This window comes from Ciona intestinalis, chromosome 2 (assembly GCF_000224145.3).
Source record: "Ciona intestinalis chromosome 2, KH, whole genome shotgun sequence".
Lineage (NCBI taxonomy): Eukaryota > Metazoa > Chordata > Ascidiacea > Phlebobranchia > Cionidae > Ciona > Ciona intestinalis.
This window is the reverse complement of record NC_020167.2, coordinates 393,504-407,292: the sequence shown is the minus strand read 5'-3', so window position 1 is coordinate 407,292 and position 13,789 is coordinate 393,504. Positions and strand designations below refer to the sequence as shown.

At 36.0% G+C, this 13,789-nt stretch overlaps 4 protein-coding genes across 7 annotated transcripts in view; all 4 read right to left on the bottom strand.

Annotated features, from left to right (window-relative positions):
* The window catches only part of LOC101241960 (protein lin-9 homolog), a 10,694-nt gene extending 8,402 nt beyond the window's left edge, over window positions 1-2,292 (bottom strand). Inside the window, exon 1 of the mRNA XM_004225638.3 lies at window positions 2,205-2,292. The gene's annotated coding sequence lies outside the window, so the exon portion shown is untranslated. The remainder of the gene's footprint in view (window positions 1-2,204) is intronic.
* On the bottom strand, window positions 1,681-7,862 carry LOC104265437 (synaptotagmin-like protein 1). 3 transcript variants are annotated; one of them, XM_026840895.1, is made up of 10 exons: window positions 7,577-7,862; window positions 6,550-6,659; window positions 6,414-6,487; window positions 5,406-6,354; window positions 5,235-5,323; window positions 5,002-5,087; window positions 4,562-4,741; window positions 4,040-4,138; window positions 3,414-3,559; window positions 1,681-2,361 (listed from the first exon to the last, which is right to left on the bottom strand). In XM_026840895.1, exons 1-10 carry the CDS (start codon window positions 7,675-7,677, stop codon window positions 2,219-2,221), a joined length of 1,977 nt encoding a protein of 658 aa, XP_026696696.1. In that variant the 5' UTR covers window positions 7,678-7,862; the 3' UTR covers window positions 1,681-2,218. The 3 variants fall into 3 exon arrangements, 2 of the variants coding, with proteins under 2 accessions (XP_026696696.1, XP_026696697.1); XM_026840896.1 differs by having other exon boundaries at window positions 5,253-5,323; window positions 7,577-7,861; XR_003397622.1 differs by lacking the exon at window positions 1,681-2,361 and adding an exon at window positions 3,749-3,932 and having other exon boundaries at window positions 3,468-3,559.
* Window positions 7,863-9,450: 1,588 nt separating this feature from the next.
* LOC100186991 lies at window positions 9,451-10,581 on the bottom strand. The gene is made up of 3 exons (XM_002123404.4): window positions 10,475-10,581; window positions 9,761-9,983; window positions 9,451-9,681 (listed from the first exon to the last, which is right to left on the bottom strand). The coding sequence occupies exons 1-3, from the start codon at window positions 10,493-10,495 to the stop codon at window positions 9,605-9,607; spliced, it is 321 nt and encodes a 106-aa protein (XP_002123440.1). The 5' UTR covers window positions 10,496-10,581; the 3' UTR covers window positions 9,451-9,604.
* Window positions 10,582-11,238: 657 nt separating this feature from the next.
* Window positions 11,239-13,789, bottom strand: part of LOC100183749 (synaptotagmin-like protein 4) — a 9,953-nt gene continuing 7,402 nt past the window's right edge. The window contains exons 13-18 of one of the 2 annotated variants that reach the window (XM_018817389.2): window positions 13,309-13,382; window positions 13,025-13,193; window positions 12,430-12,591; window positions 12,007-12,188; window positions 11,546-11,757; window positions 11,239-11,360 (exon numbers count right to left, since the gene is read on the bottom strand). In XM_018817389.2, the coding sequence (XP_018672934.1) occupies window positions 11,263-11,360; window positions 11,546-11,757; window positions 12,007-12,188; window positions 12,430-12,591; window positions 13,025-13,193; window positions 13,309-13,382 (897 nt within the window). In that variant the 3' untranslated portion in view covers window positions 11,239-11,262. The remainder of the gene's footprint in view (window positions 11,361-11,545; window positions 11,758-12,006; window positions 12,189-12,429; window positions 12,592-13,024; window positions 13,194-13,308; window positions 13,383-13,789) is intronic. The other variant, XM_026840894.1, reaches the window with a different exon arrangement.

Below are 13,789 nucleotides of genomic sequence, written 5' to 3'. Positions count from 1 at the left end.
AATGTGCTTAATGCTGTACCTTGCGATCGTGTTAGTCAAGCGCCAACAGCTTTTTTCTAAAATGGTAGTGATATGTAGCACAGATAGTAAGTGGACGCTGCCTGGCGCCAAATCGTCGCAACTTGCAACCGACTCGCTATCTCTCAAGGAGTGTTGTTGTTTCGTACTGTAATCTGGCCGTTGCACTGCACGAAATTGTCGCAAGTTGCAGCCGCCTCTCCCTCTTTCGAGGGCAGTTGTCGATTGGACTCTTGGCATGCGGCTGTTATCTTGCTCTAAATCGTCTCATTTCGCCGGGGCTTCTCTCTGGCGCGCCTCGCTTTATGCAAATTTTATTTGAGAGAAGCACCGGCTGAAAGCGCTCGGCCAATCAGTTATCTTGCTCTTAATCGTCTCATTTCGCCGGGGCTTGTCTCTTGCGCGCCTCGCTTTATGCAAATGTTATTTGGGAGAAGCACTGGCTCAAAGCGCTCGGCCAATCAGGTGCGCCCTATGAACAATTAAAGAAACAAGTAGGTCTGACTCGAACAATAGGCTTGTTTAAAAGCGGAAGCGCCGTTTTTTTGCCATTAGTTTAATGCCAGGGCAGCTGAAAGGAGGTCACGTTTCAGAAGTAAAGTTCGCGAAGTTCTAATTAAGTAGGCTAATAGTTGTCCTAAGTATGTCGCATTATTAAAACTGCAACGACTTGAAGTTTTCAAGCAAGGTGTGATGTGTTAGTACGCAATAGTACCAGTTCGATTTTAAATCTGCTTATTGGGTTAACTTGCGATCGTAGGTAGTCAAGCGCCAGCAGTGTTACTTATTTATTCGGTTCGTATAAAATCAGGTACACACATAGTATAGCAGCAAATACGTCCGGCCAGTACAATCACAATCAAGAGAGTCCCACCGTTTAATCTGGATAACCGGCAGCCGACACGTGGTGTTACGTGGCTATCACCACGTGATCGCTTGCCAAGAATGCGGCAAGAGACGCCGTACTTAATTAGGCGCGGGCAATCACCCGCGGGCTCAACAATGATTACTCGGATTGTTACATATTGACCACTGCCTATTTTTCTCTTACATATATGTCTAAGTTTTTCCACAAAAGTAACAATAATTTTATAAAACAAAATCAAACTGTACGAAACATTTTATTCTATTTTTTTGTTAAACTACGATACTGGGTTGGTGTTTCAAGGTTTAATCGTTCACCCTTGCAAATCACAAAACATCGGAGTTTTTTCTATGATTCAGCGAGCATACCAGCATCTTAATCTAGTAGGACGGGGGAAAACGGGACACATTTTTTGTCGCATTTAGTAGTAAACAATGAAAATAAAATACTTATAAAACTATTTCCTTCCGACTCCCATAAATCGGTGTTAATTGTTTAAAACACGATCAAAGTATTTGGATATTCTGTGCTAAAGGTGTCCCATCCACTATACTATGTTTTTCCAGAAACATTTGTTTCTGTCTTTTATCAAATAGATATCCGTGAAAGAAGATTTTTTAAAAAATCTCGATAATGCGAGGCGTCAATCCCGTCAGCGACCAGACCAATTAACTTCAAGTATTGAATAGCGAGCTGACAATGACGTGACTTCTATAGCGCGATTTTAGTTTTAACGTTTCTATCTTATATATTACATGAATCGGTTCTTTCCCAGTAACGCATATCATGGTCAAAAATGAATGTACATAAAATTTTATTTACATTGCGGTGGACTTGTGTTCATTTTGGTTTCGAGATAGATTAATATACAAAAAGAATATTTTATATATAGGGAGCAGCAGGTGTTTACCAGTTTTAAAATCTGTTTCGGGTTACACTAAACTACTATAAGAGCCTACAAAACTTTAAAAGATCATATAATCAAACATGCAGCAGCAATTGAGACATATTACAGCAATATTGGATTTGTACATCAGCAGTAACTGTTGTACATGATAACGGCAACATGGATATATACAGCGTAAGACTCGATATAATAATATAATACTGTGGGGTAAGGTAGATACCGTTAGCACATAATATCCCATATTTCCTAATCGCATTTTAACAATTAATACCTTTTTAGGTGTCGTGAGAATACAACCATAGTATACTGAAGTGATCACTTCAGTATACTATGATACAACTGTATAAGTATGTAAACATTCTTTGTTTACTACCAAATAGAACGATAAAATATATATAAAAAAAACTGTCCCACCCTACTATATACATCTATTTATATGTTGGTTTTATATGAGATCGAAGAGGAATTATTGAAATTGTTTCCATCCCAGGTGCTGACAACGACTTCATCCACAACTCTCGTTCTTCCGCATTAGAGTCCATCCACTCGGCAGGTTTACCGATATGTTTACCTAAAAAAAGTATACAAAGAGGTTTCTGTAAAAGAAATACTCTTTTCTACCTTAATGGTGTCTTGCCGGATGGCAGATGAAGTATAGTAGGATGGGGGAAGACGGGACATCTTTGGCGATAATATCCGAATACCCTGATCGTGTTTTAAACAGTTAACAACGGTCTATGGGAGTCTTGAGCATATAGTTTTATAATTCTTTGAAAAATCCTTGTTTACTACCACATTGGACGAGAAAATGGAGTTAAAATGTGTCCCAATTTTCCCCACCCTATTATATAATCAAAATTAATGTTTGTAACCAAAATATCCTTTGCTTATATATCACGTTATGCCTTAAAAACAACAGCTGAAAGCTAACACACTATATATGACCTATAAAGTTTGGCGTTTTACCAATCGATGTAACTTCAGCATGAAGTGTACTGCCGGTTTCCCACCATAGCGCAAGTGTTACGTGGTAATGCCGTTAAAGCAAGGTCATTTTTTATTATTTTTATAATCAGCGAAGAAAAAAAATTATTAAAAGTCGAATAAGTTCATATAGATGTTTAATCTATGAACACGTAGTTAAGAATCAAACAGACAATTGATAGCATGTAGTACATAGAAGCCCAAACAAAAGGTATGATGGGGGAAGATGGGACACCTTTAGCACATAATATTCAAATAGCCTGATCATGTTCTAAATAATTAACAACGGTATATGGGAGTCGTGAGGATATAGTTTTATAATTCTTTGAATATTCTTCGTTTACTACTAAAAGGGACGAGAAAATAGAGTCAAAATGTGTCCTATCTTCCCCCACCCCACTATATGTTTTCTATATTTGCAACACACACTTAACGCCGTCTTGAGATTTGTTACTATATTCAGATGTTGTGAGCTTTGTCTTACGAGGGAGGGGAAATGTGTAAGGTGTGACGGCAATTTAAACGGGACAAAATATAAAAGTTTAGGACTTAAATACTAAGATGTACAAAAAACTAACAGTGGGTATGGTTCAGGGGGTTGTTAGATTAGAAGCTGCCTTAAGTTGGTAAATATCTTACGCTCTCCCGAGGACAATCGAATCCCACCAACGGTGTTTGACTTTCTTCTTGATCCAGCAGAACCAACACCAACCACCATTATCTCAATACATCTCTCCATCAATTCCGACTTGTTAAATCCGCGAAATACAAAGTTGTGATTGTATCTGGTTGATAAACCGACATACATATGTTAGTGGTATACACGGTAACTAACCCTTGGTAGCGGGTATGATCATGATAATATTGAACATAAGTGGCCAGATAAGTGGTTAGTTCTCGTATATGGGTACGAGATGTAAACAGGTCCATGTTATATGTACCGTATATAACATGGCACTGAACATGTAAGTTACCCTGTCACGTGAGAATAATTAAAGAATCATCATTGTCTCCATTTATGCGCGCTCTGTCACAGTGGTTAGCCTGCTTTTGCCAGCAAGGATACGATTCCATGCCGCTAAACCTGTGTGGCCGTGTTGTGTCTATGGGTAAGGCACTTGATAGCAATTACTCGTCACTAAGTTCAAATTGTCAGCCCTACAGAAAACTTACCATCACCGACAAGCGACAAAATAATACAAAAATGTGATAACAGCAGTGTTGACTTTTGTTATGCAGCGGCAATACAAATAAAGGGCTCATACCGTGGGCTGTTGGTTGACTTAATAATTGTGCTTCTCATTTTCGACCTGTGCGATTTATCCGGTAACATGTAGCACTTCACGTACGTCTTAGACTTATTTCTGTAACATGGCATAAAACCGTTTTTAGAATCTGAAACCTTCTTCTACCAGGCATTACGTAATATAATGGGGTGGGAAAGATGTGACTGACGCCTTTAGCACATAATTTCTAAACCTCCTGATCGTGTTTTAAACAGTTAACAATGGTATATAGGAGTCATGCGGATACGGTTTTATCATTCCTTTGAATGTTATTTGTTTACTACCAAATGGAACGATAAATTAGAATAAAAAGGTGTCTCATTTCGCCCACCCCACTTAAGTGATTTGTGTATACTTCTTAGGTATATAACGTTAATTTTATTCCAATTCCATCAGTTTTGAAATCTTGCCGAATGACAGACCAAGTTGAAATAAAATTAAGATCATATGCTAAAGGGGCCGAAAAAGACTACTTAACTACAAAGTAATATAGTATGGTACCGTTTAATATGTCCTGGAAGCTTCAATTGATTAGCTCCAACAATTTTCAAACGTAACTCAGAATCATCCGCTTCTGCTGCCCCACTTTCGGATAATCTATGTACTGGTAAACGGGAGCCCGTAGAAGTTACATAGCTTCTTCGAGAGATAACGTCCGTATTAGGATCTTCAGGGTTACGTCTGTATTAACAATGTAAGTATATTTGTAAATAAACCACAAATGACACAGAAGTGTTCTGTTTCATCAATTGATGTCCGCCTTTTTCAATATTTTGGTATATGGACGGCCACTGGTTTGAAACAATTGCCGCTAAGTGCCTTGCCAAAGAACACATACATCCATAGTTTACCATGAGCTTGAGGCAGGTTTGCTAGCCACAGCACTGGACATTGATGTTTAGTTCATATTAACTGACAACTACAGCAACGTATATACTTACGTTCCTTTCAGTGGACACTGTGTCCGTTTATACATGGAATTAGCTGGGTAATATGTCAAAGAAACAATCAGTTCTCCTGCACAACCCTGTAATAACAAACATTAAGTGATTTGATATCAAACATAATTGTTCCGGATTTAAGTTAAACGAAAAACAGGTCCTATCGAAATGGCGTCAAATTCCCGAAATGACGGCATTTTCTTATTTAAATGAAAATTAAATATAATTTTTACAAGAACGTCAAGCTTTACGTCTTGAATGACAGAAACCGAGCCAAGCGAACGAGAGTCATCTTCTTGTGACTTGAAACTTGTTTCTTGCTCTGAAAAAGTAGCTGTTAAATAAGAATCCCACTGTACACTTACATCCAATGGTGTTGCAAGGCATCAAAAAACGGTTCAAACCTGACGAGAATATCTTCGGCTCATCTTCAAATTGAGAGCTAAATGTGTCTCCTTGGGAAAGCGTTTCCCCAAATGTGAATTGAAGCGAAGACATGCGTTTAGGTGCTGTGCGTGACCTCTGGTAAGACGATGAGAATTCATTCTTTACTGATGTCCCTCTTGCAAATGGCGAATCTTCTGCTGCAAAGAAAACCTCGGATGCAGCTTCACTGGGAGAGCTCCATGTAGGCGAGGAGTTTAGCTGGTTAGATTGGACAGGAGATACTGCAGTTGCTGATATTGGTGAATATTTCTGCGGTGTGCTGGGCTTTTCAGGTGTAGATTTAGAAGAAGAACGCCTACTGTTTTGACTTTTTTTAGGTGATTTCGAATGTTTAGTGTTTGGAGTAGAGATTGAGCTTTCCGGTGAGTATTGGTTGAAGTTACATTTTGTCGGCTTGATTACATCTGGTACGTGTTTTTCGTTGGTAAAATCCAAAACAGCAGAGGACGGTTTTCGAGAATTTGACTTCGGTGGTGTCGTAGTCATGTCGTACATCATTACTTTAGGAGGAATGTGCTTCTCGGCTGTTGAAAGTTTAGTTGTGACTGGTTTTGGTAAACACCATAGAATATTAGACACTGTGGCAGATTCAAACAGAGGCTTTGTTGGTGTAACTGACTTTGGTTTGACTTTTGTTGGCGTTGGATTTCCATCAGATACTCCTTGCTGTATGCCGGGCTTTGCACAGTACGCGAAACTTTCCTGCCCTACTTCAATATCTTGCAACTCAATTTCGTTTACTTCTCGTGCTGGACAAACCATATCGACGTTGCTGGTTACCTTAACATTTCCTTCTTCTACTGCAGCTGGTGTATAAGGTAGTTTTATTGCATCATGTGTATCGTCATTACAAGGCATTTCTTCTGCTGGATTCTTATCATCTTCACTTTGTTTGTCCACTTCTTCCTGGCATAAAATTCAATATTCAATTTTAAATAAAGGTGGAACAATTATGTCATACTTACATTTAAAAGTTGATTTGAGCATATTGTATGAGATATAGACTTGCTCAACTTTTCATCATCACGATATGGAATTTCTAAAATGCAACAATATTTACACAAATTTAATAAAATTAAATTTTTGCAACACTTGTATTACCTTTTAATGCATTTAAAACAATTTGTGAAGCAGGTACGAAGGGAACACGTTTCTTGTTACTAAACTCAGTTCTAATGACGTCATCGGATGAGATACGAGACCATACCACTCTAAAATGAATTTAATTTAAGTACCATTAAGATGAAACACTATTAACACCTAACTCCCATATTTCTTAATCCTCCATTTAAGCTGTTATGGATATTTATTTTTGTAATTTTTTTTTGTTAGCTACCAAATAAGATAAAAAATGAAAGCTTTTTTATATTTTATACTCCACCATACTATACATGCTGTATATAAAAGTAGGGTGGGGGAAGATGGGACACTTTGTCAGACGAGTTTTTTAATTTTCTGTTTTACGGACCACCATTCAATGATAATCAGGAAAATAAGGTTACAGAATTATTCGACAGTATTATCCCGACTTTATAAAACACCCGTCAAAGCTAATTACTGTTTTTAAATATTAAAAAGATATGTAAAATAGAAACAGTATACTTTGAACAGGTAAAAAAGTGCGAAATAGTAAGGTGCTATTTTTTAATGCTCTGTAACCGTGATTACACTAATATGTAAAACAGGTTATTATTCGTGCACTAATAAAGTGCTTTGGACCACTGCAGTAACCTACACTACAGCATACATTGTAATAACAGCCATCAAACTGATCGGCGTCGGTTTAAACAGGCTTCTACACGAATTTACGAGGAAATACTGTAAGCATAGGAAACTCCCGAGCCCGCTTATTTTATTCAATACAGTTAATTAAACGTCAACATCTAAAAGAGGAATATTCAAGCGTTTGATATTAACTAAAAAGCGTTGGTATATATACATATTTATATTTGTTATAATGTGGAATAGATAAGATATATATATCTAGATTAACCAAATATTTCTGATGCACATTATACGTTGACGTCGCCGATTAATATTAACTGTGTATTGACACATTTGCTCACCATTCAAACAGTACAACTAAAAACACACGTATTTAATTGATAGGCAGATATAGCACATATACCTCGTTCTGTTGATCTTGTTATAAAACGCTTTTTCACGATTCAAAACAGATTGTAAGTGCAAGATCTCATCGTTGGTCAGAAAACTCAAATCTAACACCATATTTACTCAAAGAGTTATATTTGCAAAATCCTGTTGTATTGTTTTCTATAATTTGATACAGTTTGTTCCAATATTCTAAACTATGTTTGTCATCGCATATCCAATTAGCTTACAAATTGCTTGAATCGGATGCACGGTTTCAATTAGCTTGCTTTGTATACTGCATTTGAATTGACTCAAAAACGGAAACGTCGAAATATTTAACATGAATAATTTCTTCGTCACAATATGAATCACATTCCCGCGTTATAGCTACAAAACATAGATATGTCTCATTGATCGTTCATTAACAAAATATGCGACAATAATGCGATGACATTCGAAAATATACAGAGCCGCGTTTACTTTTATGCATAAACTGTACATGAATAAACTTTTCTTAACACGACATATAAATCTTTCAATTAAAGTTATTAGAGACGTTGTTTTAACCTAACTTGTCCATGTAATGAACATAAATGCACGAGCCAGCTATCCTCTACCTTACATACATTCTTATACATATGACGTCATCACGCGGATAGCAAGCAGATAGGATTAAACCGGCACGAGTTTCAGATTACGGGAAATCTACATCATTCAATTTAACACTTGGGGTTAAAAAGTTCAGTGGTAATATTGCATATATAACATTCAACCAAGAACACTAATTACTAAGATACTGTGAGGTATAAGATGGGATATCGTTAGCACCTAAAAATATATTCGCTGCTACTATTGTGGGTGTATGCGTCCTTGGCCACTTAACCGCAATCATTACAGGAAGTTACATTTATTACAGAAAGGCCAGATATTAATATTACTGGGTGAACCCACTGGCCGTATGCTTATTTAACATAAAGGCTTGCATGAAGTATCAATAGTATATTTTTGCATTTGTTCTCAATAGTATATTTTTGCATTTGTTATATTTTTGCATATTAAAAAGGGGGTTATCTTCATGCAGAAATATAAAGTTTAGACGCATAAATTTCTAAAGAAAACTGCTATATAGTAGGATGGGGGAAGATGGGACATCTTTAGCGCATAATATTCAAATATTTTGATCGTGTTTTAAACAATTGATAACAGTCTATGGGAGTCGTGACAGTTTTATTGTTCTTTGTTTTCTACCAAATGGGACGAGAAAATAGAATGAAAAGGTGTCCCAACTTCCCCCACCTTACTACATAATTAACTTTCACATCAAATAAATTCAAGCAAAAATATTCTGTTGGCTTTGCAGGTTACATGTTGTACATTCCTAGTCTAAGTTGTTAACTTGTTAGCCATAAATAAAAACAAATATATCAACAAGAAAAACGATCACCCACACAGTTACATTCGTGGCTTACTCGTAAGCTAACACGAGGTGTACGAAACAGAACACCTCGTGTTATGTCACATTCGTTTATTCATTCAGTCATACTAAACTAAACTTGGTTTTAACAATCACCAACGCCCTTTTAGAGCCGTGAGGATACGGTAACGCCTATAACTCTGTAAAATGTTTACTTCCAAAAGAAAATAAAAACATGACTAGTTTACGAAATATGAGTAAGATACGAAATGCCCTAAATTAGTTTGCGTGTTAATTTCACAAAAGCTTTAAACTCTTTACATCTGAAAGGTTATTGTGAGAGAATAAAGTTTCTTTAAATAACATCGACTTTTTCTCTACTCAACCAAGTGATTGGAATTTATAAATACGATAGAGGTTGAGGGCCAATTAGGAATGTTGAGATGTTCCAGTGATAGAACCGGATTTGCTTTTTAAGGAATATAAACGTCGGATTAGCTGAAACGTCATTTATTTTTGTAATGTGTATTTCAGAAAGATCGTTTTAAAAAAGAGAATTTAACAAGTAATGCAACAAAAAGGGGAAATTTATTCAGCTTTTACAAGTTTTGTAGAATTCGTCATTCGTTGAAACAGATCAGCAAACATTTAGGCTATAATGTAAGATGCTATCGCTGCAAATGTAACGGTTGCAATAGTCAGTGGAACTTTATGGAGGACGACCGCTGAAATAAAAATAAAATGATTGATATTTTGAAGATTTGTAGAATAACAGTAAATAATTAAGGCCACCAATTTGTTTACCTCCGCTTGGAGTTGTAGCATCAGGTTCGCCTGCTGAGTTATCCGAATCTTCAGTTGTTGGCGGATCGGTGGCAGGTGGGTTGGTGGCTGGAGCAGCTGTTGGGGCAGGGGTTGTGTCACCATCTGTGGCAGTGTCATCTGTACCGGAATCAGTGACTCCCGAATCCGTTGTTTGAGCATAACAGGACACGCATAGTAGCGCCGCAATCACCAAGAGAAAAATCTGTAAATAACAAAAGGTCGCGGTAAAGTATGTTTAGTTACGAATTGTTCCGAGAAAAGAAGTGACTAAACAGCCTAGTCAGGCTTTTTAAATCATACATGATGCTTCATTCGCCTCCAGAGTTACTCATGTTCATGTGATGGCAAGGTAACCGTGTAGCCCATTATCATAATTGCTGTGTGTCATTAAGCACCGTCGATTCAAGGTTAAAGTTGTATTTTTTATGCCATGAGTGCCCTAGGTAAGCAGTAAATGGTATTGATAAACTAAATATAACTTCTACTACGATAACGCTTCCAGTCTATACTTTCTGAGGCATATATCACATAATAAACGTTCATACGGAATATTATAAAATGGTAATGAAGGCAGATGTGATAATAATATTAAAGGACAGCACTGACACGCTAGTATTTTATACTTAAACTATAAATCAATTGTTGATTTCCATAAAAGGCTATCTACACTATTACTTCAGGTAAAATACTTACCGAGTTTCGAATCAGATTCATTTTCTTTGTAGCCTTTTATGTAATTCCCTAAAATACTGTAGTTGCAATATATTAGGATCCTAAACCCGTTTTTCAAAATGGAGAATATGTTGCAAAATTTTAACCAATCACTGTTTTGTTGCTATAGCAACCTTTATCATCAAATAACTGACATATCATTATGTCATAAACGCATTGTTACGCATTTCAAATCCACGCACAATGGAATCTGCCTCGTGTTGCCTTCGTATTTTTCCAAGCCCCCTAATTTGCAATTTCATTTTTCATACCATAGGGTGGTTTAACGACTGTCGTTTTGTTAGTGATTCCGGCGGCGTGGCATAGTAGTTAGCGCCTGCCTATAATCCAGAGGTAATGGGTTCAATGCTCGACGCTGCTACCATTGTGGGCGTATGTGTCTTTAGAGAAAAAACACTTAACGGCAAGTGCTCTAACCCAGTGGTCACTAATGGGTCGTAAACTGTTATGTTTACAAAATACCATTCTGAACTATATGTTAGACATCCCTTTTTAAAAAAGCAGATGGGACAAAAAACATAAAAACAGTAATTGCAACAATCATGTTCGAAATATAACGAAATGTTTTGTGCAAATATTGTTTATTTACAGCGGATACTGCGTTATAAATAAATCAGGTAATCACTTAATTAGAAGTACTAATACTATTTAACAGTTACAAAGTTGCTATTAAGTCAAAGCAAAACTAGCGTTAAAAGAAGGCTGAAAGATTTAAAAGAGAAGGAAAAACTGTAGCAGATATAATATTTTTAACGGAAAACACGCAAGCAAATATTGGCAGATATCCAACGACCCGGAGAATCACAAATTGTTCTCCAAATAGTTCTTTCTTCCACTGTCGAAAGTTCTAAAAATATATAAATATTCTCACATTGAGCAAAGAAAACAATAGAGGCAATAACATTGGTGTTGTAGTTTATACAAGCGGATCAGTTTGAAAATTATAACACATATCGTAGCAACATTGAAATAAAACTAAAAGAATGATGAAATACACTTCAATAATTAAAGTAATAAGAAATAAATTCATACCTTTTTCAGAAGAAAATATTGCCCCACCAAGGAAAGTGTGATTGTTTGTACGGTGTATTGCACTTCCATTAGGTTTGTGCCAAATACCGATCTTAAATGCGCTTTCCTCCACATTTATTCCACTTAAAGGAAGTCTTACAGTGCTGTTCCAGATTGGATTGTTTCCCTCCACAACATTGGTGACTGAATCTTCTTTTATTGGAAGAATACACCTAAATTTTTGGGTCATTTTATAACTAATATGATAAATCGTATAAGATATTTATTAGAGATTGGAACACATGCATGATTCTACGTTTAGAATGTCCATATTCAATAAATTATACCAAACTAATGTTGCAAAAACTTAAAATAAAACAGTTCTAAACAGATTAAACAAGACCATTATATAACCTGCACACATTTTAAGTCACTTTGGTTTCTGCATGATTAATTCTAGTACTAACAATAATAAAAGTTACATTTTTGCATAAACATTTAAATTTCCTCTAGAAGAGCGAAGTGGTTCCAAATTCTTTGCTTGTTTCAACATAACCATAACCAGCCCTGACGCTTGCATTGGTGCAGGTGGTTTGTAACAAACCTCCATCAGTAAGTCGCCTTTATAAGGTCGAGCATGAGGAGCGTCCTCTTTTGATAGTTCCTGCAACAAAAACATAACAAAATTGTTTGTTTATCTAATATAAAACAATAGCAAAGATCGGTATTTATAAAACAAAAAAAGAAAATCAAAATCAAAGCAAAAGTCATGTTATAACAGGGAAGTCATATTTATTAAAAACAACAAACAGCTAGCAGAAAAACAACAGTTGTTAAAACACAAACAGTGATAGAGGCTATTTAGAGCCTTAGTAGTTCAGTCAATGTAAATAAATTCAACATACCTTGGGTTTCAGGGGATACCAGTGTGGTGTGTTTGTCCATTTCCAATTATCCAGGGAAATTTGAACATGACCAATAAAAATCTTTTTGCCGAAAGTTCCTGCATTCCAAACTGACATTTCTAAAACTCTACTGCTTAGTTCAGCCATGGTGATGTTTGAAAACTAAAATTAAAATGTCTCAGTAAATAGCCATTTTCAACTTTTTTAAATGAGAACTGAGTTACTGTCATTTATATTTGTGAGCCACCTTATCTCTGACAATGGAATACAGGTATGTATAGCAAATGATGTATTGGCTATTTGGCTTCAAGAAAAATTGCTCAATAGATAAGTACCTGTGGCATCACTGGTTCAAATATAAGTGATGGTATCTCGAAAAAATAGTACCATTTCGAAAGGGAAAAAGACTATATATACATTTAAATTAAAAATAGTTTTTGTTAAAAATGTGATGTTTTGGAGACAGATTTATTTTTAAAGTTTGTTGGTAACTTTAGATTACTTTTGACACTGTTTACCAATATACAAACTTCAATGAGTATGCTCCTTAAAAACATACATAATTTGCAGTTTATAGTTGAAAGTGTTCGGATACCTTTAACTCCTGGTTAAATTTGGGAGACAGAGTGTTTTTCTTTATTGAAGTTTTCTTTTTCACACTTCGATCAGGAGTGAGATAACATTTGACATAAGCATCACATTTCTTATGCGGAAAACTGACGAGATTACGGCACTCAACAATGTTTATTGTCAAAATACTGCGCCTGGTTGAATAAACAACAATAAACAAATACTTCTCTTTAATGCACACTAAATTATGAATTACAAACAAAATAATTTTAATTTTACCACTAAATTTAAACCTAAACAAAACCTTACTTGTAATGAAACTCGAGCGCAAAATTAATTTCCCCACAACATGACAGTGGTGTGCTTCCATGTGATGAGTTATCCTGCAATGAATGAACGCAACAATGTATGAACGCAACTTAATTTATTCTCGCGTGGCCGGAAAATAGCAAATTGTTGTAACACAGGTGTTCTGTTTCATACATCTTATGCCAGCTTACAAGTTTCCACATATGCAACTTTGTGAGTGATTATTTTTCTATATGACTAACAACTTGGACAACACATTAGTGACCACTGGGTTGCAGCAATTGTTGTTAAGTATCTTGCACAATGACATATATACCTATGACGACAGCAGCGACAAGTCTGGAACCCATAACCTATGGGTCAGAGATTGGCGCGCTAGACACTGTGCCATGGTGCCGGGTTTATTTTATATTATCCTTAACTATATGACAAGACAAGTGTTTTTATAATGAATATTAAAACTTAAATATAAATTAGTTAC

Coding starts and splice junctions, on each gene's coding strand:
- LOC104265437 (XM_026840895.1), bottom strand. CDS start 7,677: ATGGTGTTAGATTTGAGTTTTCTGACCAACGATGAGATCTTGCACTTA. Junction 5,088..5,234: donor ACGTAAAGCTTGACGTTCTT/GTAAAAATTATA, acceptor TTGTTATTACAG/GGTTGTGCAGGAGAACTGAT. Junction 3,560..4,039: donor AAGTCAACCAACAGCCCACG/GTATGAGCCCTT, acceptor TTTATCAACCAG/ATACAATCACAACTTTGTAT.
- LOC100186991 (XM_002123404.4), bottom strand. CDS start 10,495: ATGAATCTGATTCGAAACTCG. Junction 9,984..10,474: donor TGAATCTGATTCGAAACTCG/GTAAGTATTTTA, acceptor TGTTATTTACAG/ATTTTTCTCTTGGTGATTGC. Junction 9,682..9,760: donor TGCTACAACTCCAAGCGGAG/GTAAACAAATTG, acceptor TTTTTATTTCAG/CGGTCGTCCTCCATAAAGTT.